This window comes from Notothenia coriiceps, unplaced genomic scaffold, assembly GCF_000735185.1.
Source record: "Notothenia coriiceps isolate Sejong01 unplaced genomic scaffold, NC01 NC01_scaffold00000324, whole genome shotgun sequence".
Lineage (NCBI taxonomy): Eukaryota > Metazoa > Chordata > Actinopteri > Perciformes > Nototheniidae > Notothenia > Notothenia coriiceps.
The window spans coordinates 9,257-36,451 of NW_011333025.1; the positions used below are offsets into that span (position 1 = coordinate 9,257).

The 27,195-nt window shown below is 43.0% G+C and overlaps 1 protein-coding gene across 1 annotated transcript in view; it reads right to left on the minus strand.

The window, feature by feature from the left end:
- LOC104941889 (gamma-aminobutyric acid receptor subunit beta-4-like) overlaps positions 1–27,195 on the minus strand; it is a gene marked incomplete at its 3' end in the record, with an annotated part of 65,844 nt that overhangs the window by 5,847 nt on the left and 32,802 nt on the right. The window contains exons 3-4 of the mRNA XM_010767056.1: positions 18,532–18,599; positions 15,663–15,883 (exon numbers count right to left, since the gene is read on the minus strand). Coding sequence (XP_010765358.1) covers positions 15,663–15,883; positions 18,532–18,599 — 289 coding nt within the window. The remainder of the gene's footprint in view (positions 1–15,662; positions 15,884–18,531; positions 18,600–27,195) is intronic.

The following is a 27,195-nucleotide window of genomic DNA, read 5'->3' on the forward strand; positions in this document are numbered from 1 at the left end:
GCTTGTTTCGTGTAAATACCTACCTACCGGGTAGTTAGTAGAGGTCTTGGACTTATTTGCGGTATAACTATTTCATTGAGACATTTGTCCTCCCTCGTACTTCAATACTCTAACGGTTCTTAGTCGAGTGTAGGACTTTCCTAAACCTTCCTTAGAACGTCTCCGTCACCTGGTTTTGAGCGGAAGTCTCTCACGTGTTTGGACCTCGTCCTACGTTGATGTCTTTCACATACTTGGATACACCGGACGGTTGTTCCCAACGGAGGTGGTTTCCATGCTTTTGTACTAAACTTCTGTTCCCTAGTTTCCGCTGTCATACAATGGGTGTCAAGTTATGTATCGTTTTCCATTAAAGTATATGTCACCACCTTGTAAAGACCCTCAGGAAACTTATACTATAAGAATGAGAGTGACTATTTCATTTGGACTGGCAATCTTAATATTCTGACAAGTAATATAAACATTAACCCGTTTGATGTTGTAGGCGTTCGCCTAGTTTATGAATAAATGAGGTGACATACAGTCACTTCGCTACCAGCTTGCCTCTTTTTCTGGGTAGTTTCTAGGGTAAATTTTTCCTTTTTTTGAGGGGAGATAAGTCCGGCTGAGGTCAGCGTTCTATTCAGCGTCCAGGGGTTGTTGTCGAGAGTTAGAGACTTCTTACTGGACAAGAGGACAAGAGATTCCGACATGTAACATACGACTCTATGCAACTACCTTTCGACCTACTCAAAAAACCTTAATTAATCCACTTTATATTTTTGAACTTTTGGGTCCCGGGTCAGGTCAGTTAGTACACAGTGTTTACCCGGTTCAAGTCTTTGACCATGGTGTTCGCCGTCTGAACACCCGACAAACCTCCTCGGCATAAAAAAATAGTTCTCTACCGTAACGGTGGTGTGTCATATTACAGAGTAGGAACTACCCCGATGAGAACATTTTGGTACGATGCTCGGACCACGACGATTCGCAAAAAAATCAGCTCCTGTGTTGCCTTGGCCGTATGTTCAGGTGTATTGTCCTGCTGGAAGACCCATCCATGACCCTTTTCAGTGTCCTGGCTGAGGGAAGGAGGCTATTGGCCAAGATGTTACAGTACATGGCCCCGTCCATCCTCTCCTCGATGCAGGGAAGTCGTCCTGTCCCCTTAGCAGAGAAACACCCCAAAATTATAATGTTTCCACCTCCATTTTGGTGTCATCTGACCACATCACCTTCTACCAAGCCTTCTCTTAATCATTCAGATATTTATTGTCAAATTTCAGAAGGGCCTTTCATGTTCTTCTTGAGCAGGGGACCTTGCGGGCGCTGCAGGGTTTGATCCATTATGGTGTAGTGTGTTACCAATAGTTTTCTTGGGTCTGTGGTCCCAGCTGCCTTGAGATCATTAACAAGTTCCTCTATTGTAGTTCTTGGCTGATACCTCACCTTTCTCATGATCATCAATACCCCAAGGGGCGAGATCTTGTGTGGATTCCCAGACCGAGGGTGATTGATTGTTGATTGATGTCAATTTTTTTCCCGTCCATTTCCGAATAATCGCACCAACAGTTGTCACCTTCTCCCCAAGCTGCTTACTGGTGGTTTTGTAGCCAACCCCAGCCAAGTGCAGGTCTACAATCTTGTCCCTGAGGTCTTTAGACAGCTCTTTAGTCTTGCCCATGGTCGAGAGGTTGGAATCTGATTGATTAATTCTGTGGACTGGTGTCTTTTATACAGGTAACAAGTTGATATGAGGGGTACTTTCCTAAAGGAAATGGACTTATGTAACCGGTCTGTGGGAGCCAGAATCCTTGTTTTTTGCAAGGGGATCAAATACTTATATCCCACAGTTAAATGCAAATAATTGTTTATCTTTTATATAATTTCATTTTCTGGTTTTTCTTTTTGATATTCTTACTCTCACTGTTAAAATAAACCTACCATTACAATTATAGACTGTTCATTTCTTTGTAAGTGGGTGAATTTACAAAATCGGCAAGGGATAAAATACTTATTTCCTCCACTGTAGGTGTCATACCCGTCCTGTCCGAGTTTCTCAATCTGGTTCAGAATGTCAATGACTGCTGCATCTGCAAGGTCTCTAGTATCCAGTACAAGAAGATATTCACTGCTTATTTCACAGAATGGATTGCCCATGTCTTATGTAGCAGCAATTAGTGCTTTAACATCTTGTGCAAATGCCATTTGTGCATGTTTGGTCTGCTCATGGTGTCAGTCTTCTTTCTCTTCTCAGTGGAGGCCTTAAACTCCCCAACCACACATGCCATCTCGGGGCCAGACACAATCCAGCATCGCAGAGCTGCAGGGTTCTCTGTCAGGCCTACAGCACCACCATCACCTTTCACAGAGGCATTGTTCTGCTTGTGGGCCTGTCAATGACAATAGCAGAGAAGCTGCGTGTCGTCTTCTTCACAGCAAAGTTTCCTTTCAGAAACTGTTGATGGACATCAGGATGGTTATCTTTTAGCACAATCATGTCACGTAAGTGGACTGGTATCCATCCGGCATATTGGGTGTGTCCCAGGGAAAGGACCCTTCAGGTCACCCTTGAAAAAGAGATCAATGATCTCAATGGGATTCACCTGCATAAATAAAGGTTTGAAATGAAATGAACCAAGGCACAATCTTGGTCGGACCTGGACCGGATCCACCTTTTCCCTATTTATCCCCATCACACTTAAATATTTCTTCTCGATCTACTGAAACAATACTCCCACTCAAACAAATGGGCCCCTCCGATATAGCACAGTAATTGAGAAGAGGTAGAGAAAGGAGTCGGAAGTAATGTGTAGTGGGTTTACAGAGAGAGGAGAGCGTTACGACGACGTAGCTCCAATAGTAAGGTTGCTAGGTCACAAGTCCTGAGAATGCCGTGTCTCGCCGCCATCCATTTGCTCGCGCTCTGTATTCGTCTCTGCATGACGTCCCAGATTCGTAGAATAGGTGGATACCATCGCATCCCAGTCCAAATGTGCTGTCATCAGTTTTGCCACACTCAGAACCCTTCCGAGGGATCAGACAGGTCCAACCTCCATGTTGTACAATTGCCATTAGCGTGTTAGAGACATAACATCAAGAACACCGATCGGGAGGGTCGGGTACATATAGAGTAATTAAAGTTAGTCGGGTTCAGATGGGGTGTCCTGCTCTGAACCAACGCTAATGAAGGATTCTGGACATTTTACCCTAATTACGCCACTAACTACAACTAACTACAGGTAAAAAAAGGAAGGTAAAGGCTTATAGCGTGGTTGTCACAGCGCTAGTGCTGCGGGTAGACGCTAGCTAATGAACACCTGTTACTAGAGAGGGTTGCCGAGGACTACGATCTACTGACAAACATGGAGGGACTGGGTCAGGGACTGAAAGGGCTACGGACCGGACAATTCACCGGACGGAGTTGTGTCCCACTGAACCGACAGGATGTACTACACCGACGGCTGTTGCCGGTGACGTATGTCTAGGTATTTAGTTTCGGGAACCAAACGAGACACACAGTAAGTTCGAGCCCTATTGGAGTCGAGTCCACTCCATTCCTGAAGACTCACAAATCTACCAATTGAATCAGGATTCAAGAAGTCGAGCAGAGTTTGCCAAACCAGTGGAAAACATTTGTGTATTAGGTAACTCTCCCATCACTAATCAGTTTATCGTACTTATTTTTTTGATCCACTTTTTTCCATTGAAAATTTTGAACAACTCTCGATTTTGATCAGGAAACGACGCGAGTCTTTCCTCTACTCCCTCTGTCCTCTCGGACTAAGTCCTCGTGTCTGAGTGAGTGTTGATATTTACTGGTTTTTATTTATTTATTTGTTCAAAGTCACAAAAAGTATAACCTATCACGCCATAGGCACGAGTAGTACCAATGACCGGTACTAAAACTACTAATAATTTTTACATATGTGCAAGACAAAGTTATATCCACCAAACGGTATTGTCTATGATCAAGGAGAAATAAAGGAGGGGGAGTTTTTACGGTTGGTCTAACTACGTAAATTGGGTTTTATTTTCTTTTTTTAGAATGGCCCCCTCGTACGGGGGCCTGGGTGATCTCCTGAACTCCCAGGTGGGGGTGAATTGTTTTAGGGTGCCTATTTCAAGGACAGGTTATGGTTAGCGATGGCCTAGGAAAAAATTATGAGGTCTATTTGGTACAGGCGTAGTACAATAAAACGACCATGCATCTAAATGCTGATAGTCCCGATCAGTGATGCCCAAACGGGTCATCCGGACAGCGGGAAGACGGTAGGCGGCCTTCCCAGACGATTGTTCAGGAATCCTGTCGCTCGGAAGATATTAGTCTTTTCAATTACAATTACATACAAACGTGGCAGTGTTTTCCAGTCAGGTGGGCACCAGCATCCTGGCCTCCAACCTTTAGACTAGGAGCGTAGGGAGCTAAGCACGGGCAGGCCTGGCAAATGGGTGGACCTGCGGCGGGACTTTCCCAATAGTAAAAGTCATAGAACACCCTTATAGTAGTCGACCCAAACAACATTCTAGAGTTTTCCAAAGGTTACCGCCGTGATCTCGTTGCGTCAATATATCAATAAAGATATCGTCATAAAAGTCTCGAATAACCCCACTTGACTCCCCCCCCTATTCTCACGTCGTACCAATAGACCTGGAGACATCACAGGACATCGGCGACGTGTGCGAGGTGGCCGCAGGCGATTTTGCTGCAGGAGACGAAAAGGATGTCTGGTTCTTGTACTGTTGTAGGACGTCTTGCCCACAAGAGTCATTGGCCTCAGGACCCTAGGTCATGAAGGGCGCAGGTCCAGGTCCATGTCGTGGGTCCTTCTCTTTCCATCGGGTTTGTGTGAGTCCTGGGGTCGTGTCGACAAACACTAAACAATCGTGGTGGTAGCGCCATGCGAGAATGACCTAACTAAGTAAGATTTTTTGTCGTCACCCCTCTTGGACGCTGATCCAGGTTAGAAAGTTAGACGGTAGCTAGCTGTAGTGTTATAAAAACCGCCGCCCTCCGCGCTCTCCCCGTGTAAAGAGCGCAAGATGCTGCACTTTTTCCAAAGTAATGCTAAAGACTTGTGGAACGAGCGGAATATGTCCTACACTTTTTCGGTTATACAGACATAGAGAAGACCCTTCAAAGAAGGGAGAAAACAGAGTTATGATACCGTTTTATACCATATCTTGTAGGGTCGACAGATAGCTATAGTATTTCTCCTGTCTGCCATGAACAACTCTTCGCTACTGACGACAGTTATACGCTCTATATTAGTAGTTTATGAATGATAGATGTCGACACTTGCACCTCGACGCGAACTAGTCTTCAAACTTTCGGATCTCACTAATTACTCAAAACTCATATACAAACACTTCGCCGCGTATGTTGCTCAGTCAACCGGACGATTACTCACCCCCGACGTCGAGACAGGATTCTACCTGATACAATCCAATCGTTAGACTCCAATATGACTCCATCCCCACCCGTTCCAAAACTACGAAACCTATCCGCACATCTTCATTATAAAACTCAGTTAAGGCATGATTTATGAGCGTTAAGTTGTCGTTCATACTAATATCACATGATTCCCTCCTGAACCGGTATACACACAAGACCTCCTAGTCGTACGGTAAGTAAACATTATTTACAAAAGGAAATCCTGTAGTAGTAAATCCAACTGTGACTCTCCCACATAGTCTTCCGTGGTCCGATTATTATTTGCAAGGGAAGGTAAACGGTGCAGATTTCTGGAGCATCCGAAGAAAATACGATAGTCAAATGTCTTTAAATAGAATTAGCGCGAATAACGATTAGAGTTGGGTCCCGTTATAGACGGACACGGGTCTCAGGTAGACTAAACGGTCTATGTGATAATATCTGTTTATCAATAAAACACCTGTGGGAGAGAACGCTAGTCAACTAGAATGTCCATAAAAGAAAGTAGTGTGTAAGAGTAGTGGGTGTACAATATCTTTGTGGTGGTAAGGCGATACAGTCGGTACTCTCTCTCAACAGTGAATGGTTTGTCCAATAGACTTTCCTTAGCTCCACAGCAAGGTGTTCCGAAGTGACTTAGAGATTGACAACACGACTGACTTCTACGAATTCGCGCAACGCTTGTTCAGGTCAACAGTGATTTTACGAAGAAGAATCTGTAATAAGAGTATTTAGGGTGTGTGTACCCCCCGCCCCCCCCCCTCTCTCACGGACTCCGCGTATCACGCATTTTCCCGGGTTTCGAGACGGACTTGAGTTGATGGTCGTCGGCGTTGCGCTCGACGACTTTTAATTAATATATTGTTGTGGTCTTGAATCGGAACCTCAGAAGTACCCTAAAGTACCAGGCATAGGGTCGAACGTAGTCGACATGATAGTGGTTCGTGTTACGTTGCGCAACCTGGGCGCCCACATTTCGTAACGGCGGTACCTGAGCTTCGACCGCCATTGTCAATACTCACCTAGTGGAATAAGTGTGTAGAGAGACCGGAGACTTCCTTGCAGACCCCAGCCGCTGACGGTCTCTTGCCAAATGACGGACTGAGTAGCACGGTTGAACATTTGCGAGAACCACCGGTCCGTCCTAGTTCTCTATAAATTATGTGTTCTGTTATAGATATGTCTCGTTGTCTGATATCTACGATGTAATAAAGATGGTCATTTACGTTAGTTAAGATACAGAGAGGTCTGAACCTCTCTTGCCGAACCGTACTGTAGACAAACAGGTCGACTGGACATGGGTTGTTTCGTTCCAGTGTTTCCGCTCCCGTCCTACGTCAAACACACGATCTTCTCCGAAACTGGAGTAACTAGGACTGGAGTCTTTACGGAAGACCTCTTATGGGCCGGTGTTTTACAGGTGTCTGGTTTGACGTTGGTGACAAACATTTTCGGAGAGGGTCTTCTCACGGCTTCGACCGTTAGGCTAGGAGAGAGTGTAGATTGGTTAAGTTCATAGGTCATGGTTCTTCTATAAGTGACGAATGAAAGGGGTCTTTACCTACACATGGTGTACAGAATACTCGTGGTTAAATCACGAAATTGTAGAACCACCGTTTACGTGGTAAATTTTTACCCTAACAAACCAGACGTGCGGTGTGTTGTTGGGAGTACACTGGTCCCACCAGTCAGAAGAAAGACCTCCCTCCTCGTCATTTTCTCTCTCTTAGTAACAGTAACTGATAGGTGTAGTGCAAGTACCTTTCTCGAATTGATATGTAGTCAATCACCGTCACACAGACGGACCTAGTAAAAAACCGGATTATTGAGTCTCTGCGCGGAAGAGGCTCTCCAGTGTCTGTTTTACGTCCTAGTTCGAGTAGGTGTCTCGGTAGGGAATTATAATGGTCACACGCGTTCGGTACGCGGAAAGATCTTGGGTGGTAAACGAAACACCGCTCTGTGCGATCTCGTGCTCCGCTTGTCGTTTCAGAGTCAGTCCGGGTTTCGGGCGAAGGTGTATTTTTGCGTTCTTACTGATCGCTGTTGAATGAGTACCGAGTTGCTCCGTTCGTGAATTTCTTGGTGGTCCCCCTCGGGTCCGATGTGACCTAGGGTCCGGTTCGGGGTCCTTATGTTAGTCGTTATCGTAATACGGGAAGGACGTGCTCGGTTGATGAATAGTCAACATTGTGCTCGTCACTGGTTATGCTGCCTCATTCTGCTTCAGAGAACGAGACCCGTAACAAGCCCAGCGGGTGTTGGGTCTGACCAGAAAGTCGCCGCTAGCTCTTCAGGCACTAATTGATGTGTGGTATCTTGATGAGAAAAAGTCTTTGTACAACTCCAAAGGTCGACTCGAGTAGTCTCTAGGTCCCGCCGTACGAAATGTGGATGGGAGGTAGTAGTTAATAATTCGTGTTCGTAGACTAGAACAGATCACTGACATGTCGAACTACACGTTTGTACAGCCAACCTTGAGGTCACATACTTTGGGGTACTTCCGAGGTTGTCATGAACCACGAGCTCATAAACGTTAATAGCTATAGCACCAAAACTTGCAGACGTCATAACTCAGTCGTCTGAAACCGCGCTGAAAATGCGTGAATACGGCGGAGTCGGTTGCGACGCAGGTGTGGTTCGCCTTGGCAGGCCTTATAGGAATATCATTAAAAGGGTCCCATACTTCTGTTAAAGCCTTGGGGACTGGACCTAGTTTGTAATCCCGCTAACGTTATACGCGTCTGGTGCAACCTATAAACGTCAGGCTCAGGTTGGAACTCTATCGCCCCTAAGTGATAGAGAAGTGTTTAGCACGGATACATTTTTTCATTTGGCCACTGACGTATCCGTCACCTGTAACTATCTATTGATATCGCTGGTACACCTGTGACCTTTGTCTATCTTTATGGCACTTCAGTTCGCTTGCTTCCTCACCCACACGATGGTGTCCTCGAAACTAGTGTATCAAAACTTAAGACCCGATTTAGTCACTGAGCACTCCTCGTGTCGGCAATTCCGTTGGACCCAACTCAAAGCTCGTATTGGACAGACGACATGTATGTGATGACATTGTCTATTTCGTATTTTCAGATATCAGAGATAGCATTCCCGTTTTATAACATATCCCTCTTGCAGAAAATAATCAGCGGGAGTGTCAGCGGGAGGACTACCGTGAGGGTCTCACACACGTTGATTTACTCAGTTGGATTGTTTTTAGATATAGATTGTATAACTAAACGTTTTACGACTAGGAAGGGTGTCTGTGATGTGTCAGTACCCGGTCAGGCCAGTGGAACATGTTGTATTATGCTACGTCCATCAGACGTGTAACGCTCCATATAATCTGGTCCTAACTGAAGTTTTTATAATGAAGCGTGGATGTTTCGGTAGTGTTGACGGGGGGATGGAGTTCAATTGGAGTCTACGATTGGATTATTGTACGGTTAGTCCTGTTCGATTCGTCGGGTGTGTGTGTCCGTCCGGTTGTTGAGAACTTAGGAAGTTTTTGGTTTTGTGTGTGTTTCTGATAAGTTTGTACTTAGTTGTCGAGGTGCATTGTGTCATTACTTCATTAAACTACTATTGCGTTACTGTTTCGTAGCGTTGTAATGTTACAATGCGTATAGCTGCAAAATACCTATAGCATCGACCCTACAGAAAGTATAAACGGTATTCATAACCGTTCTCCCTTAAGTCCCTAGTCTGTTATTATGAATAGGTTTGAGGCTTTCTCTTCCGTCTAAAGTTCTTTACATTACCTTTAGGAATAAGTCAGTCATCTGGTCTTTACACTTGAGTACCCTCCCTCGATCTTCTTTTTATAACTACAGCACTCCGTCTAATTTTCTATGTGGTCGTAAAGGGGGTTGACATAAAATATCCTACAGTAGGTCTATTCTCGCATGGCTACACACCACTCCTAACGCACCGCATGTGTTACTTGTCGCGCACCGACAGGAACCAGAGGCCGAGAGGGCCCAATGAGACCGCGGGATGCGGGCACACCACGCGGTTCTCGTGATGCCTGGGACCTGACCGTTACACTGGACCCGGTTCCCGAAGAGTCCTCAAACTGAGTTCTTCGTGTTTGGGTGGCGCTCAGATAGGTAATCGTCCTACACCGGTAGGACAAGGATGAAAACGACTCAATTCCATGTGCGCTCTCGCCTCGAGTCCAAGTGCGGGTGACTCCACCATCCACACGTCGCCAGAGTACACTCGGGGTTGTGCTCGCTGTCCCTAGAGTCCTCTATAGCGCATACGACGTGAGTCATACAACGCGGGAGGCGCGCGGAGTCCATAGTGGGTAGTACTTGAGAGCTATACGATACCTGGTATCTTGTATTGGAGTATAGTCTACCTTACTGCTCGTACAGGTCGAGATCCGAGTAGTCGTGTAACCTAGGAAACAGACTCTAGACATTGGCTGTCTTGGTCCCTTAAGGTGTTCTTACGACTCTTGTATCATTGAAGTCCCCGCGGCCTCTACCCGATGCCCCGGGCGCCGCTCGCGCCACCCTCCCCGCTCGCACGCGAGCCTCCTCGTCTGTACCGTGAACAACACTGCGTACGGTATTGTAGTGGGTTAATGTGGGTAACAGACAACTCGCACTCGCGCAAACTCGCTCTGCGTGTCATGTGCTGTTCCTACAGCGCTGTCCTCGCCTTGTTCACATGTCTACCCGGCGGTTTCACTCTGGTGTCAGAGGTATAGTGCATCCCAGAGGGTATTTAGAATGAATGAGGTGTGGCTCTGTTCTATTACTGCTATACCTACGTTGTTATCCCACATATATAACGATACATTATGTTGTTACCTATGTTTGTGATTAGTCTGCTGGACTAGGCTCATCTCCAAATATTCTACCCTCTCTCTCCGCGCCTCTCGCGGCCGCTCGCAGTCGTGTGCGCTGATTGTAGTGTTGTCCAGCCGCCCACGGCCCCTGTAACGAGGGGCGCCATTCTTAAGAGATCAATATAATAATAAAGCCTCAATTTACGTAGTCACAACGATAAAGGACGTCCCACGCGTGTGTTATCATCTCGGTACTGTGACGAAATGTTACCCAGGTCATTTGAAGGTAGGTGTACACGGAGGGAGAAGGTGGGGCAGTGGACCCCTACCTCAAGGCCCGACGTTGTCTAGAGACAGGGGTCGTCAACTGGGTGAACTTTCCGTCGAGAGAAACACACGACTATCTCGACCGACACAGCCCCCCTCAGAGAGTTACAAGATTGAAGAGACCCACTCTCTCGACGACTACTGACTGGGACCGACGATAACACGCCGTATTGTTATGGTCTCTCGTCACAGTGCGGTGAAGAGGATGAAGGGGGAGAAGATGGTGGCCGGTTTGACACCGGGTACCAAAGGGCAGAGGTAGCTACTCCATTCAGTCGTAATCTCTAGACTTAGAACAGTCTGTAGACCCTAGTTGGATTATATGCGACACGTTTTTTGGTCACCTCGACCGGCTGGGGTCCTTCTAGTAAAATAAACCTACAAACAGACCCAAAGTGTACTTCTAACCGTCCGTGAGTCCATCGAACCAGCTGGAGAGACCTCCCATCCGCCCACCGTTCTCGTCACGTACAGGTCAAGGTGAAGACCAGTAGTAGGCGTCGACCTTTTCTCAACTTACTTGATACACGCTAGTCATTCTCTCCGGAACTGAGGATGAGATGTNAATCTACTGACGCAAATAGACAAACTATAGTCAAATAAACACTTAAATGTGTATTTTGTACGTTTTCCTTCCAAAAGCCTGAAATAAAACATGTTATAGAATCAAAATAGCACAAAATCTCAAAATTGACCAGTGCTTGAAAAACGATGTTTTTGCCTGCCGTGTCTCGCCTTAAAAGGGAACTCGAGAGATGACTGGAGAGGGAATTTGAAAAAGACCTTGACAGGGGACTCAAGAGGGGACTTGAGAAGGAACTTGACAGGGGACTCGAGAGGAAACTTGAGAGGGAACTTGAGAGGTGACTTGAGTGGAGACTTGAGAGGGCTCTCGAGAGATGACTTGAAAGGGAACTCGAGAGATGACTGGAGAGGGAATTTGAAAAAGACCTTGACAGGGGACTCGAGAGGGAACTTGAAAAGGAACTTGACAGGGGACTCGAAAGGAGACTTGAGACGGTCGGTAAGCCGACAGGGCACAGGAAGTTGGCATCGGCCGAAGAGCTAGTAATGGAGCCGAAACTGGAGTCGGGACCATGGCTACTGGGGCCGGTAGTGAAGCCGGAACCATGGCTGCTGGGGCCGGCACTGGAGCAGTCCGCAGGTGAGGGATCAAACGATTCATCTTTTCAGCTAGCTGTTGCAGCTGTGTAGAGATGTCTTCCTGAATCTCTGCCTGGCGTCTTCTCTGCTCTTGTATTCTCTGGGTGGTCATACCCAGCTGTTCCTCGTGGTGAAACACTTTCACGCCGTGTGCTGACAGAGCGGCGTGAAGTGTTCTTGGGTCGGCTGGGTCCATAATAGTCAGTTCGTTCTGTTACGAGCTCAGACACTTAGGAGGTAGGACCCAATTGCACGACTCGGGAGACAGAGGTAAAGTATTTGTAAGATACTTGATCTTTTCATGAACAGCAAAAATGAACAACAAAAAACGGTCTCTATCACTCTCTAGCTGAGATGACAAAAAATGGAGAACAAAAATGAAAACTCTCACGTAGTGAGGATCAAACTTATCAAGAACTCAAAATAGCATAGACCTGACTTTGGCAAGAGACAAGAGCAAAGCACTGACCATGGCAAAAGCCAATAACGAACTGACACTGAACACTGGGAGACAGGGGAATTTAAACACAGGGTAACAAGACACAGGTGGGAACAATCAGGGGTGGGGCTGAAACTGATTAGCACAGGAGACACAGAAGGGGTGAAAGGTGAAAACAATCAGGAAATTAGACACACCAGGGAAACTAACGACAGACATGAAAACACAGGGGAAAAGACCAGACAATACACAGGGAGGAAAACATGACAAGGAGAAAAGCAAAACACCCACTACCAGACACACAAAACTAAAAGCGTGACACAACACAACAATCATGACATCTATTCAATAATCCTGTTCATCATACATGTACGTTTCTTAAGTAGGAAAATAAAACAAACCTGGTAAAAAAAAAATACGCGACCTGCTTGGTTTGTCCACAGAAAAAAAACTGCAGGTACAGCGAATGTAGCAGTTATTGCTTAATACAAGATCAGTGGGTAAAATGTGTGGATCTACTTCTGAATCAGAGCTTGTGATTAATCCACAAATTAGTAGACCTGACATTAAAACCTCTAAAAGCAATAAGAATCCAGTAAATAAAGGTTTTTAAAAACCAAGCCAAACGTAAGTATCAGCACATTTCACAGAGAGCGGCTAGGTGCAGCGGGGTGTGTAATGTGATTGTCCACAGTTTGCATCCTATTGTGCTCAACAGTGGCACAGGGGATGGATACAAACAGGAGGTCTTTACAAGAAATTGCATTTAAGACAACAAAAAACCTCAAGCGGTCAAACTTGAGAGGCGCTGCATTCAAATGAATTGAACTGAGAACGCAACATCTGTTGTGATAGTTACATCTTTTGTTCTCTGAAAAAGGAAATGTCTACACAACCCTTGGGCAAAGTCGAACATTTTCACAAAGTAATTTAATTGCATGCTTACAGGAGGCTTTTAAAGGTCCCAAACACAACATGGCATGTAGATTATTCACTGCTTCTAATTATTGTACACGGCTAAATAAAAATGGTCTGGAGGACAGATTCAAGGGCTGACGCCATCTGGATTTCACCATTACTGCAGTGGGTGATGGGAACCGTAAACCCCTGTTCAGCTTGAAGATGAGATGTTGGAGGAGGCTGGTGTCCCTAGCAACAGCCTTAGCTCTCTGTTTGTATTTCAGGCACTAAGCCAGCAGAGGTGCAAATGCAGGTGTAATTTCACTATGCTTGTGCGGCGCCAGCTTCGCACTTTTGTGGCTCCGAAGGAACCCGGATGTGCATGAGGTACGAACGATGAGCGAAGCAGATGGGCATGATTATTCACGTAAATTAGCACGGTGTCATTTTGGCATCAAATGGTGTAAAAATTCAACCAGTTTTCACCTGCTTTATTTAGTGGAGGCACACGCATTGGACGTTTTTCATCTGGTATACATTTAAAATACATTTTAATAATTGATTAATGCCAAATTAGCACAACGTCTTGTTATCTACAATGGTGTGGGGAGGTCCTTCTGTTTGAGTTCAGTAGACATTCAGCAGCAGCAGCAAAAGGGGGAAGACAGAAGGGGATTTGATTGGTCTTTATTGAAGCAGACCCCGATGGTACCTGCTGACGTACTTCTCTGACAAATGATATATATTCATCCCGCTCCAGACACTTCTCAGGGCTGCTCCAAGATTGCACTTGTACATTGCCAGGCCCATGTGCGATTGGCATGAAGGGTAATGAACAAAAGCTCAAAGATTCATCCAGCAGGCAGACATGTGCAGCACGGTCTTCAGCAGCAGTGAGATTGCATTTCTACAAAGTTGTTAAGAGTCATAAAAGGAAAAAAAAGAAAAACGTTGTGCCGTCAAATCTCTTTTTGTGTCAGCACCAACTCAGTAATTCAGAGTTTTTGAATACTGATTATTGCATTAATAATTCATTACTTCATATGATCTATACACCCTATCACTGCCATTTTATTTTATTTATGGAACAAAACACCTTCCCTGCTCCTTTGCCTCCATCAAACTGCTTTTTTTAACGACTTGGGTTACGAAAAGCAGCGATCCGTTCTGAGCTTGAACAAACCTCGGGACGCTTTCGTACTTTTAGCCGCCCCCGAGGGATTTGGAATGGGTCCCTGTGTGCACATTTGCTGTTGACTGAATTGTCTAGTTTCTCGCAGTGATCTGGGACATTTTGGTAGTGAGTATTTTGAACCTTTTTTTTAGCGTTTCTGGGACAACGAATCTTGGGTTTTAATCCACCCCTCTCCTTCTGAAATATTGTTATTGTTTGTCCTGAGTCACACTTTGTAGACTATTTACTTTATAAATAAAGCTTTAAAGGCTGTTTTTCTTGCCAAAAATACATCTGTCTAGTTCATTCTTTCGGAGGTTATCAACATTTTCATTTACTGTATAACTGCCACATGACAAAGGCAAATGATAAAGGCAGCAGTTCTCTAATTAAAGTCATTACGAGGCTCTCTGGGTGTTCAGCAGTCTACTCTGGGCAAATATCACTCCTCCTTCCCATAAGTGCTTCCGTTTGCTCTGGTCTCATATTTAAGTGTTTGCTCTTGCTCTAGATTTCCAAATACTAGTGATGCTGTTTGGGGTCACAGAGGGGTAAAGCCTAACCCAGCATGGGTGGATTTTTTCGCTGTATCTCAATATTTTCTCCTGAGACATCATCTCCTTGCATTATTAAATCTTTCGAAAAGTTTAAAAGGACATGAATAATCCATCCATCTCTTCCCTATACCATACCATCCTCTTTTTTTCTGGGGATCTGCCAGCATACACAGTGCAAATGGCAGAGAAAGTCCCTTTACTATGTTTTCAAGCTATAACTAGTAACGGCAGAGTCATACTCACGGTTAACCTGACCCGATTTTTCTTCGGACTGCAATATTAACAGAGTGGAGGAAGGGCCTTAAAATGGAGGGTCAAAATAGCTGACTAAATAAGTAATTCTAACCTGTAAAACACTTCACTGTCCGTTCAGACCGCCGGTGACCGTAAGGGACAAACCAACGTCCAACAATTGTTGCTGCAGGACGTGCTACAACTCAAAGTTTAGCTGACCTCATCTTTTTACAGCGCTCTGATTACTTTGAGAAGCGTCAAACTATCCTTTTTTTTTGTTACGTCGTACATTTAAAAAAAAAAAAAAGTTCAAACGTGCAGCCATGCATTTAGAATTAACATTTATCACGTGGTGATGAATCCGTTTACTCAACAGTACTGACTCTTGAGCTGCACATCTGTCCGTTTGTGCTTAAATTGTGATTGTGATTACAAATAAATGTTTTGGCAACACACATTTTGACACCCATATCATTTTTTTGATTTTAGTAAATGTTAAAAATCTCAAAATACATCTAGTACTAGTACCAGTTTAGGATCACAGAGTACACATACAAACCAAAACAGCAAGAAATAAAGTATTGAATTGATTAGCCTCAATCCACAAATGCTGATGGGTACCATAAGAAAATAAACAGCGACTCCAGCATTCTTACCTCAGCCCGTAGAGGACAGTGCCATCTGGATGCAGTCGGATCATACGGTTCTTCACTGTCACCCCATGAAGAAAGGACTTCTTGTCGTTAAGGAAGTAGGTGTCAGGGAGCCACAGCTGGTCTGCTACACGGTTGTCCAGAGTCAGGTTCAGCTTCATCTCAGTGTAGGCCAGACGCTTATCCCGCCAGCTCTGCTGGAAATACATTGTGATGGTGTAGTCCTGGGGAGAAGGAAAACAAAATCACAATAACCGTTCAGATGAACACAAGGCCATACGCTAATGAAATAATTGGGCCAAAAGTGCTTTTCTTTGTATCTTATTGTTTGCTTCCAGTGCATGGTTTGAGTGAACCCTTTATAGTGGGCATGGTTTAACAAACTGGTAATGACGCATGAACGTAGAAGTTATTACTTCAGCCTTAAAATCACAATTACCAGATGATACACTAAGTCAATGTGCAGAGTTTAAGCTGACATGAAGATGTCGATTCAGTGGTTCACCACAATGTAATTAAATGAAGGACAAAGAGAGGAATAAGCACTTGCGATAAGGCCACCACAGCAATAAAAGCAGAAAGCATCTGCTACAAGGGCACTTCAAAACTGTTGTTATGCTCTCAGAACATGAACATTGTTTTTATCTTTTTACGCAATCAGAAAAACGAACTGCTCTGGATTTGTAAAATAGAACATGGGCATCAAACAAATAAATACTGATGTGCTGGTACTCCTGTTTTACACTGTTTCTAACTGACAAAGGGCCTTTCTTATTTCTCTAATTTCCCCTCCTCGACTCCTCGAATCCTCGGTCCTCCGGGAGTGACCCGGAAATGGTTTTTGGCGCGCCATGTTGAAGGACATCTAATTTCTCTAAATGCACTTCGAGGACCGAGGATCGAGCGTCGAGGAGGCTCTCTGGAGGAGCTATAATCGAGGATACACTGACACTGGTCCTCCACGGCTCCTCCGCGGATGCATTTCCGGCAACAGTGATGTTTAAAAGAGTCGTGTGACGCACTGGATATTGTTTTATTAACTGCTTTCATCGCTACGCGATGTTTACAGAGAGAACAGCTGTGAGGTCCGTGCAGAAAGCAGAGCAGTGTGTAAAATATATATCACTCAGTATAACAGGCCTACTCTCTTTATTTGCTTTAGTTTAGTAGATGTCTACAAACAAAGAGTCAATATTTGTCTAAAACCATTTAGTGCTTTACATAATAAAATACACAATGGCTGTAGCCTGATATTATATGCTTTAGGAGCTGTTGGTGCGTGTTGTACAGTGTGTAGGTGCGTGTGGTACAGTGTGTGTGTGTGTGTGTGTGTGTGTGTGTGTGTGTGTGTGTGTGTGTGTGTGTGTGTGTGTGTATGTGTGTGTGTGTGTGTGTTGTACAATGCGTAGATGCGGCAGACAGACTTGTCTCAGTTGGTTTGGTGTCCTATGCTTACTTTTAATACTTGTAAATAAAACTTTTGGCCCGTAATTTATTTTCCTCATTGTAGCGACCAGAGAGGGAGGGGGGGATATATCCAGTCTCTGATAGTGTTACGTTATTATGCTGTGTGTGCTCTCATACTTGTTTGATTCTGAAATTGTATATATTTATTTAAATATATATACCTATAAATATATATGTGTGTGTATATGTCCGCATCTGTAGCCTGTTATTGTCTCATTATACCGCACTGTGAATGAATTAAAAGTAAATATATAAGTCGTCATGAACATAGTTCTGTCCATCAGACAGAGTGCTGCTGTGCCTCCTGTCATCATTAATGGACGTCTCTTTAAAATGACCACTCAGAGGAGAGGAGTTCTCATTTCTCTAACCGCCTGCTGCTTCCCCTCCTCTCTCCTCGGTTCCCCTCCTTGACTCCTCCGCTCGCGTCTCCCGTGGGCGGGACTAAGACACAAGGATAGGAGTCGAGGAGGGGAAATTAGTGAAATGAGAAAGGCCCATGGGCTTCATTTTCAACCTGCACAGTCCAATGGTTTGAAATATTGTGTGCCATTTATCTCCAATCATTTTTTAAATTGCATGTTCGCCTAGCTTCATGTGTTTGAGCATAATGCATGATGGGACCGTCAGGATCCCTTACATCCTGCTTTGTAATTAATGAAGCAAAGTATTTCGTATTGAGAAGTATCCATCACGATGAAGTGAATGAACACACAGGTCTTAATACGCACTCAACCATACAACTGATAAACTACTCAATCAGCCCCCTTGCTCATAAATGTTATTAAAATCAGCCGTTTTTAAATGCATATTTGATGAAAGGAGCTCTAATCTAAAACTTTATTTTACATCGTTTTTAAAAGAGCATCATTACAAACATTAATATTTTGTCTTCTTTTTTACCATTAGAGCAATTTTTAAAAGCCTCACCCTCATTAAAATGAATTAAGAATCAAATATACATACAACTTATCAAGTGTTACCGCTTAAGACTCATGATTCAGAGTCATACAAGAACAAAGACATCTCAAGCCGATCACAAACACATTAAGAACAAAGACTGCTATGGATTTTCAACTTTTAATCGCAAAAGGAGAACTCTTAACGTATGAAAAATATATATGTTTATTAACTTGGGCTTGATCACCATATAGGTGAAGTCACGCTGAGTGAAATAAGGAGAGTGCCAAGAGACAAAATGACGTCATCAATGAGCAATTTTTCAGTAGTTCAGTACATTGGAATATTTATTTTCCTTTAGTGGAAATATGTCTAAAGTCCTTCCTATCTCCACAGATACTCTGTAGCATCCTCAGCCTGGTTGAATCCTTCAGACCAATAACCAGATTGTTTTCTGGGTGGGAAGCCAGTGCGGGATCGTACGACGAAAGTGTTTGTATCTCACCATGTTTACTTCTGAGATGGAGTCGATGCTCGCAATGTTGATGCTCATTCCTACGATGACTGGAGGACCTGAGGAAACAAAGGAAAAAGTCGAGTCACTAACATGCAAACACTGGAATTTGAATGCACTTTCATTTGTGCCAAGCAGCATAAAGAGATAGAGTGGAGAGCAATCACCTTTACTTTTTCATAACCTTAGGTGCATACACGGTACGATAGAATTGTGTATACAAACCAAACAATTTCACCCACACAAGTTTTAGATATTCCTAGTTAAAAGACCAACATCATATATATTTGCATTATGCATTATTTGCACATGTTGAACAACATTGATGAAACATTTATGTTCTTGCTGTCCAGAGGGTGTATGTGTAACAGAGAGTAAATACCAGCTACTCTCCTGTTATGCTTGAGAAACAACACAAGGAAAATGCATTCATCCAAGATAATTTCTAAACTCGAAAGGAATGGGAAAAGCAGACTGTGCATCATCGACGTGATTAAAGTACATGCTGTAGACATGTAAACAGCTATGCATATGAACTCCCCTCCATGTGCAGATAACACTAAGCTCACTTTCATATTCACACAACTTATCCATTATCTATTCACAGACACTGCAACCAAGGGAAGAGGAATTCAGACACACTGTGTTATGTATGACACACAGATAAGCATATGTACAGCATATAACAGTATTCATCTAAGGGTCATTGTTCATATGTCATTAAGACTGTAAAGATAATTGCATTCTCTACTTATCTTACTTTATAACGACATGACCGATAGTGTTTACATAATCGGCTTATCGCACAATATATGGATATGACCTCGATAATTTTTACGTTATCAGCTTACGATATATCGGCATTACCTAAATGACTTATACTTTAATCAACTTATCCTACTATATATGGACAAGGTAATAGTGTTACTATTTATCGGCTTACAGAACCGTTTATGGACAGGACATTGATTATTTTTATGTTATCACCTTAACGTACGATATATGGATACATCGTTGATAGTTCTATCATTTATCAGCTTATTGGTATATTCAGTATATAGAAATGATCTCGATAATTGTTCCTTTATTGACTTATCGTAACTGACAAGACCTTAACAGTGTTTAGATTAATCGGCTCATTGTCAGCATAAAGACATGACCTCAATATTTGTTTTCTGTTATCAGCTTATCGTGCAATAAATGGAAATACTTTGATAATAGTGTACTTTATTTGACTTACATATGATGACTTGATTTTGATTGTGTTTACATTAATAAGCTAATTGTACGATATATGGAACTAACCTTGATCATTTGTACGTGTAACGACGACTTATCGTATTATATGTGAACATGACTCTGACATTTTTTGCTCACCTCGATATTTCCCTTTGTGTTAACATATGTGTTTGTCTACATAAGAATACCACCATGATTGTATCCAACATGATGCCGGTAAACAGCAGAGTTTTCCTGCCACAATGACTTGGCCTGACAGTACAACCACACCTAGTTAAGACAGACAGTAATGCAGAATAAGCTAGACACAAAAGTGCAGAGAGGGCTGGAGCCCATTTGAAGTTTGATATTCCTTTTATCTGTTTTATACTTAATACATTTCTAGCAAGCAGAGAAGTAAAGCAAACTAGCGCCCAGCATTTGAGAAGCCGTTACCCCAGGCAGTGGGTTTTGTGAGGGAACATATTTGTTGACACTGATTCTCAGTGTTTTATCATTTCAAATGATTTCTCCTTCTAAGCATTTTTAGTCCTTATGTTATCCTTATCACCTAAACACGCTCCCCCCGTCCCCTCGTCCCTTCCTTTCCAAATCGTGTCAGCCCTACATCGCTTCAGTGAGAATGATCGGGCCACAAAATATGAAGTGCTGACACAGTGAACAGAAACAGCTGAAACATCTCAGTGATTGGTTTATGAGGCAGTGCTGAATCAGTAAATTCAGTTTAATGTCTCATTGTATTATAGTGGAAATGGCATTAGCATAAGGGTCATAAACAACAGAAAACAGCTGTACTACAATATGTACGTTTTGCCTGTATCATCATAATCGAAAGGTACTTTTACTCAAACAGGGTTTTAACAGTACTGTTTGTATGTTTTATTTTCCGTCCTTATGGAGCGCTTCTCTCCCTGCCACTCTGTTTGTGAAGGTCCTCTCCTGTGACTCACTGCACAATCGTAGAAGACATTTAGAAAAATATGCTAATGAGAAGAACTGAACAGTTAAGAAGCAAAATGAAGTAAGGTGTCCTTGAAAATCCGTTGAGATCACTTGTTTTCACATTTTCTCTCTCCTTTAATACTTTGCAAGGTCTCGTTCCCCCTACACAGTCGTATCTGCAAAATGTGACAGCCATGAGCTAACAACATCTGAAGCGTCAGGTAGGTCTCAGAGGACGGGGTGATTCATCTATACGCTCAGCTGATGGATCTAGTGCACGGGTTCATAATATAGACTTAGTTTAAAATAAATAAAAGAGTGCATGATCTCTGTTTGACCAGAACAGATCTATAACGCCCCCTGCCTTCTAATCCTCTCAAAACTCTTGACAGTTACTGAAGACAGCATATGTCATGATGATGTGTATGGGTTGCAGACTTGTTCAGATCAGATCCCATAAATATCTTTGACAATGTTTAACAATTGCTATCATAACCCTAATCTGCATGAAAGTGCATGAAAAGGCCATATGACACAACTATACTTTCTATTATTGGATATGGCTTAAATACATTCCAATCAAAGCTGTCACTGTGCGCTTCACTCTCACTAACTATAGTTCTTTCTCATTGTCATAAAAGCATCAACCCTCACATTGTGTGTATTGCTTCAATCACTAATAGCATGGATCTAAATGTATACTTTCTTATATGAAACGAGAAAGGAATGAACACATTTGACCAAACACAAAACAAAACAGACCAACAATTGAACACTCTAGTGAATTTGTAAAACCTCATCAAATATGTTTTAATGACACAGCAGTTTGCTTGGATGAAACAAAATACATGTTTCTTTGTTTTTCATCTCGGTTGATCACTAAGTGCATTGTAAAACAAGACTTACATGAAAAGTATAATGGGGTCCAAACACCCCATGCAAGGCTAAACCAAATGCTCAACCAAATGCTCAGTGGCCCAAAGCGAACAAGAAGCCATCACTGAATAAAGTCTTAAACAGGTGGTTTAACACATGTTTCTAAGCATGCCTGTGCAGGTTACACCCCCCCCCCCTGCAGTGCACACTGCCAGGATGTGATCATACTTTGGACCACAGGAACTGTTGCGTTATTCCAAATCAATTATTCACAAGTTATGACGTGGAAACAGGCAACTACTGTAGTTAAAACATCCAGGTCTCTTTCTGTTCTCTAAAGAGCTTAGTAACTAACACCAACACAGACTGAGTTTTGTTTTTAAATGTTCCTTTAGTAATTCCACCGTCGGCCATTTCCACAACGTTGGTTACTAAGTTAAGAACCGATATTGGTACATCCTGGTAACTGGGAAAAGCTAACAGGAAAAACTAAAGTGCCATCCTCTTCCTGTTTTGGTTGTTTAATTGTTGACGCACTTCCTTTTTGCCATTAATTCATTCTCTGAGGAGGTGGGATACCATAGGGACCATCAAACTGTAGATAGTGTTTTTATTATATAGCCATTACATTATGACCGAAAGAACGAGATCGCGGGTACAAGCGGCCGAGATGGGTTTTCTCCGCAGGGTGGCTGGTGTCTCCCTTAGGGATAAGGTGAGAAGTTCGGTCATCCGGGAGGGACTCGGAGTTGAACCGCTCCTCCTTCGCGTCGAAAGGAGCCAGTTGAGGTGGTTCGGGCACCTAGTTAGGATGCCACCTGGGCGCCTCCCTAGGGAGGTGTTCCAGGCACGTCCAGCTGGGAAGAGACCAAGGGGTAGACCTAGAACCAGATGGAGGGATTATATCTCTTCGCTGGCCTGGGAGCGCCTTGGGATCCCCCAGCTGACTGGGGGATCCCAAGGCGCTCCCAGGCCAGCGAAGAGATATAATCCCTCCATCTGGTTCTAGGTCTACCCCTTGGTCTCTTCCCAGCTGGACGTGCCTGGNTCCAAATATTATGACCTCTGCTCTACTTTTTTGTCATTTGAAATTCTTTAAAAAATATATATTATAAAGTGCCAACCTCCAGGCTCTGATGTCCTGCAGGACAGCAGTGCCAGTCAGACACGGCGTGCTGAACTTTTTTATATTGTTGGTGTAGGTTTGGCGTCATTCCTATATTCTCTTCACGCCGGCCTGTAACTTAATTGATTTTGGGAAAAAAAATTCCTTTTCTTTTTTCGTGGGGTGCTTCTCTTCGCTGGGGGCATGTAGATTTGCGGGGCGAGTCATCTGCATAAAAAGATGGAAGACGCCAGTATTTATGATAAACGATTAGCGCCGAGGGGGGTTCTCTTGCTATGCTCAAGAAGTAATTCATGTTTTTTTCAATTTCATTCTTGGACGGTATGCCTCTGTAACGCCTGTTTCTAGTAAGGTTAAAGGTAATAAATTGTGCCACACGAACTGAAAGCTCTTGGCCCGTACGCCCCGTTAGAGGAACACAACCCAAAACATTTAAAAAACTCCCAATGGAGAAGAGGAACGCAAGAGGAGCGGAAGTAAAATCATCAAGACATAGGTGGAAACATGAGACTACCTTAAAAACTATAATTTCAGACAGATTACGACTACTGGAGAGGGACCCCCAAACGGGGGCCACAACGCGGGACACCCTTGGGCACCCTTTGGACAATAAATCTTTCCCCGCTGTTTTAATCAAAAACAAGGATTCTGAGTAGCTCCTTCTTGAAGACGGGGCTTCTTTCCCCTGGGCAAAAACCTGCGGTGTAAACCGGAGTCTAGAGTCTTGTTCTGACCAACTGATCCACACTCTTAAAATGCTGCAGTTCGGCTGATGCCAATGCAGCAAACCTTATACTGTTTGATGGAAAACTTATCGGTGACAGTCTCAACGCAGCTGTAAGGTCTAAAGGTATAAGAAGAGCACTAGTTCTCAGAGTCCAGTAAGGCGTAGGAAACGGAACAACAACGGACTATACGAACATCTTTAAGCGAGAGCAGGATTTCAGTAGCAATGTGGAAGGGTGTTCTAAAGACCGACCAGACTGGGATACCTTCAAGAATAGCCATGCACATTTAAGAAAGACTGCCAACTGGCTTCAGTACCCACTTTTCAAAACATCTTGGACATAAAAGGAAATAGTTAGGATAGGTCGAAAATTGTCAAAAACATGAGCGTGTCCAGGTTTCTTTTATCAAAAGGCTGGACCCACAGCATGTTTTAGGCACTTTAGTTACTATTCCTGTTAGTTCAGGCTTGCTGATTAATAAGAACGTTAAGTCAACGATTGTCCCGGATTTCTTTGAAAAAAAAGTCGCGAAGGACAACATCGCTTGGAGAACCCGAGGTTTCAATTGAGCAACCAATGTCCATTAAGGGCAGGAAGTGACACAAGCTCAAACTGATCCATAAAGAGCTGAGCAAGTGTCCATGACAGATGGATTATGGGAAGGAAGTGAGATGTTTGCTCTGATGGCGGCGACCTTGTCAATAAAAAACTAGAAACGCCTCACAGGTTTCAGTGGAGGTAAGTTGATAGATTGTGGGACATTTAGTAAACAGTTTATAGTGCTCAAAAGAACAAGGGGTTTATGACAGTTATTACGTATAACATCTGATATCTACACCAGGAGCCCTTTAAAATATCATAAGGCACATGCAGCCTGTCTTTTTTCCATTTGCGTTCAGCCCTTCTGCACTCCTGTCTGGCAGTACGAGTGGACTCATTTAACCATGGTTCAGACTTAACTTTAGGGCGAACAGCTTTTTGTGGAGCAATAGTATCAAGGATGTCTTGACAAGAGGAGTTGAAGAAAGAAAGTATCCCCTCTGTATCACCAGTAATAGGATATGCTCTGTCATCCACAACATTTTTGAAGTCTGCAGAAAACTGAACAGCGGTGGAGGGTTTAAGCATGCAACGTTTTTCTAGGATCAGTATATGATTTTCAGAAAAGGATGTGGGTGGATGATTAGAAATAATCTTGTTTTGGGGTTATTTGTTTATTGTTCCCCATCTCTTTAAGCTTTATGGTTTTGTTTTTTTTAAAGCAAAAATCTTGGCTGAGATTCTTGTGACCATTGCCTAGTGGTTTCAGAACAATGCTGCTTGTTGTGCTCTGCAGATCCTCTGAACCAGTGAAGGCTTTTCAGCAGCACCTTTATAGTTTTCATAAGTTGCCCCTTTAACAGAGGTTGTCTTAGCTAAAACAGGCCTGAACAAGGACAAATAATAGTTTTAAGAGTCTGATTTGTAACCAAAAGCATCAACAGGGGCTGTATAAGATATCATCAGTATCCTCAAACTTACCCACTAGGTGTGAGCTAGGATTTGCTGAGGGAACAGCCCTCCATTCACAGCATCCCCTCCCGACTGCAGGGCCAAAGGCTCACTGTCCGCCAGTTTCACACACTGAGGTAAGATAGATGCAACACCTCTCACTTGATCTAAGTATTCCCAAACTCCTTTGTTTCTCCGCTTCAGTCTCTTCTTAATTTGACACACCTCTCTCTTAATATAGATCTTTGCTTCCCATCACGCTTTTGGGAACATTCAAAACAACTGGAAAAACCAGGCTAAATAAGGAACAAATAAGCAGCCAGGCAGGACCTCCAGCAAGGACAAATTGTAGTCTACATACTGACCCCAAGGCCAATATATATTTGGTTTAACCAATCACAACGAAAAACAATTGCATAGGTGAAGACTACGGACGGCTCGTGTGAAATGTGTTTGGAGATTGGACTAATAATGTGAATTAATTATTGAATTCATTTCAGAAACAATAGTTTTAAAAGGTTTTTAAGTGTCCAATTGCAGAAAGACTGGAACAATTTCCAGGTTTACTTTTGAGAATATACATTAAAGGATGATAGAAAATGCTACTTAATGAATTCTATTTGAACAATTGCATTTTATTTTATTTTTTGTCCCTTTTAAGACTCAGGTGATTCAGAAATATCAGATTTATTTTAGACCAAACAAATCCCAGGACCTACGGGTGGCTACATCAGATTGTAAAGCTAATATTGCATTTTATATGGTGCGGATGCTTATGTGCTCCCAAAAGATGGCAATCTATGAACATTTTTATGTATTTTAAACATAATAATAAGAATATTCGGAAACAGCAATTTTAAGAACTTGTGAAGGATTTGTGGACTATTGGGATGTTGTATTTTTCCTCTTTGGCAATAATGTTATAGCAATTCAGCCAGCTTTTCTTATGATTATGCATTTATTTAATTATTTTTTTTGGAAATGTTTATCAGGTACCACACGACGTTCTGAATGTTGACTTTATGGTATTCCTTTCTTTTGATATTTTCAGTAACTGATACAAAGTGTATTGTAAAATAGGGTATTATTAGTAAATTCACAAAATGACATTACAATTTAGTAAATGTTATTGAGCATAAAAAAACTCCAATATGAATATTTAAATCACAAAGGAAAGGAGATATTTGAATTGTGCACAGTATAAGCTTATAAGCCATCTTACATTTTTTAAAAACCCCTTCTCATTAAATGTTTCTGGCTGTGTTTTCTCTGGCTTAAACAAATATAATTAAAACATTTTGGAGCTAAATATACACGTAATTAGTCCAAAACTGGAGGCCAGAATGGCAAATATCTCCACCAGCCACAGTATATTTACCAGTAGAGCTGACATATGCTGGGATAAATGGATCCAGACTGCACAGAATATCAACATGCCTGAATGTGATAGCTTGGCTTCATTAAAGTTATTAGGTAGTTTCCGAGCTAGGACAGCTAACACAAAGCAAAAGACAGCCAGTAAGCCTATATCACCCAAGTACAGCCCAGAACCCAAAAGCTGATCCTAATGCAGCACTCCAGGATGATTCTCTCCTTGTATGTCGTGAGGTTTTCATCGGAAAGGGGGGACCTAAGAACCTAACCAAATAGTACATATCAAAACTTGAATAAACGTGAAAGACACTGCGTCTAATCTTTGCGCTGGAAGGCCCTAAACCATTTCATCAAATTACTACCTGGTAGCGTAGCTTTGAGGCCGTCAGGAACTTACAATCGTTTTCCAAGAACACAAGACATGCAGGAGGACGAATGTGATTCCCAAACGCTGTGTGGCGCGCATGCAGGACCACTCCGAGGGTGCTCCAATGAACGTTTATTGAACATAAGAAACATAGCGTCAGGGAGAATGAGCCAGAGAAGCTCAGCTCAGAGTTGTTGGCCCTGACAATTGGTGAGCTCCTGTGACGATAGAACACCAGCGCTGTTATAATGGTGAGACAGGCACCCCGATTGATGAAAAAGGCAGCCAAGACGATTCCAAGGGGTCGTTGCAGGAATAGAACTCGTACAGCGTTTTGGGAAGACACGTATCTCTCTCCTGCCATTAGGGCCAGAATTCCTTGTTGCAAGGAACAATCCAAGGAATCTGAAAAAAGAAAATAGAGCTTTACAGCAGTTGAAATATTTATGTTGTTAGACATACATTAGGAAAAACAAATACCTGTAGCATTGCTAGTCTCTCCCCTCGGACAC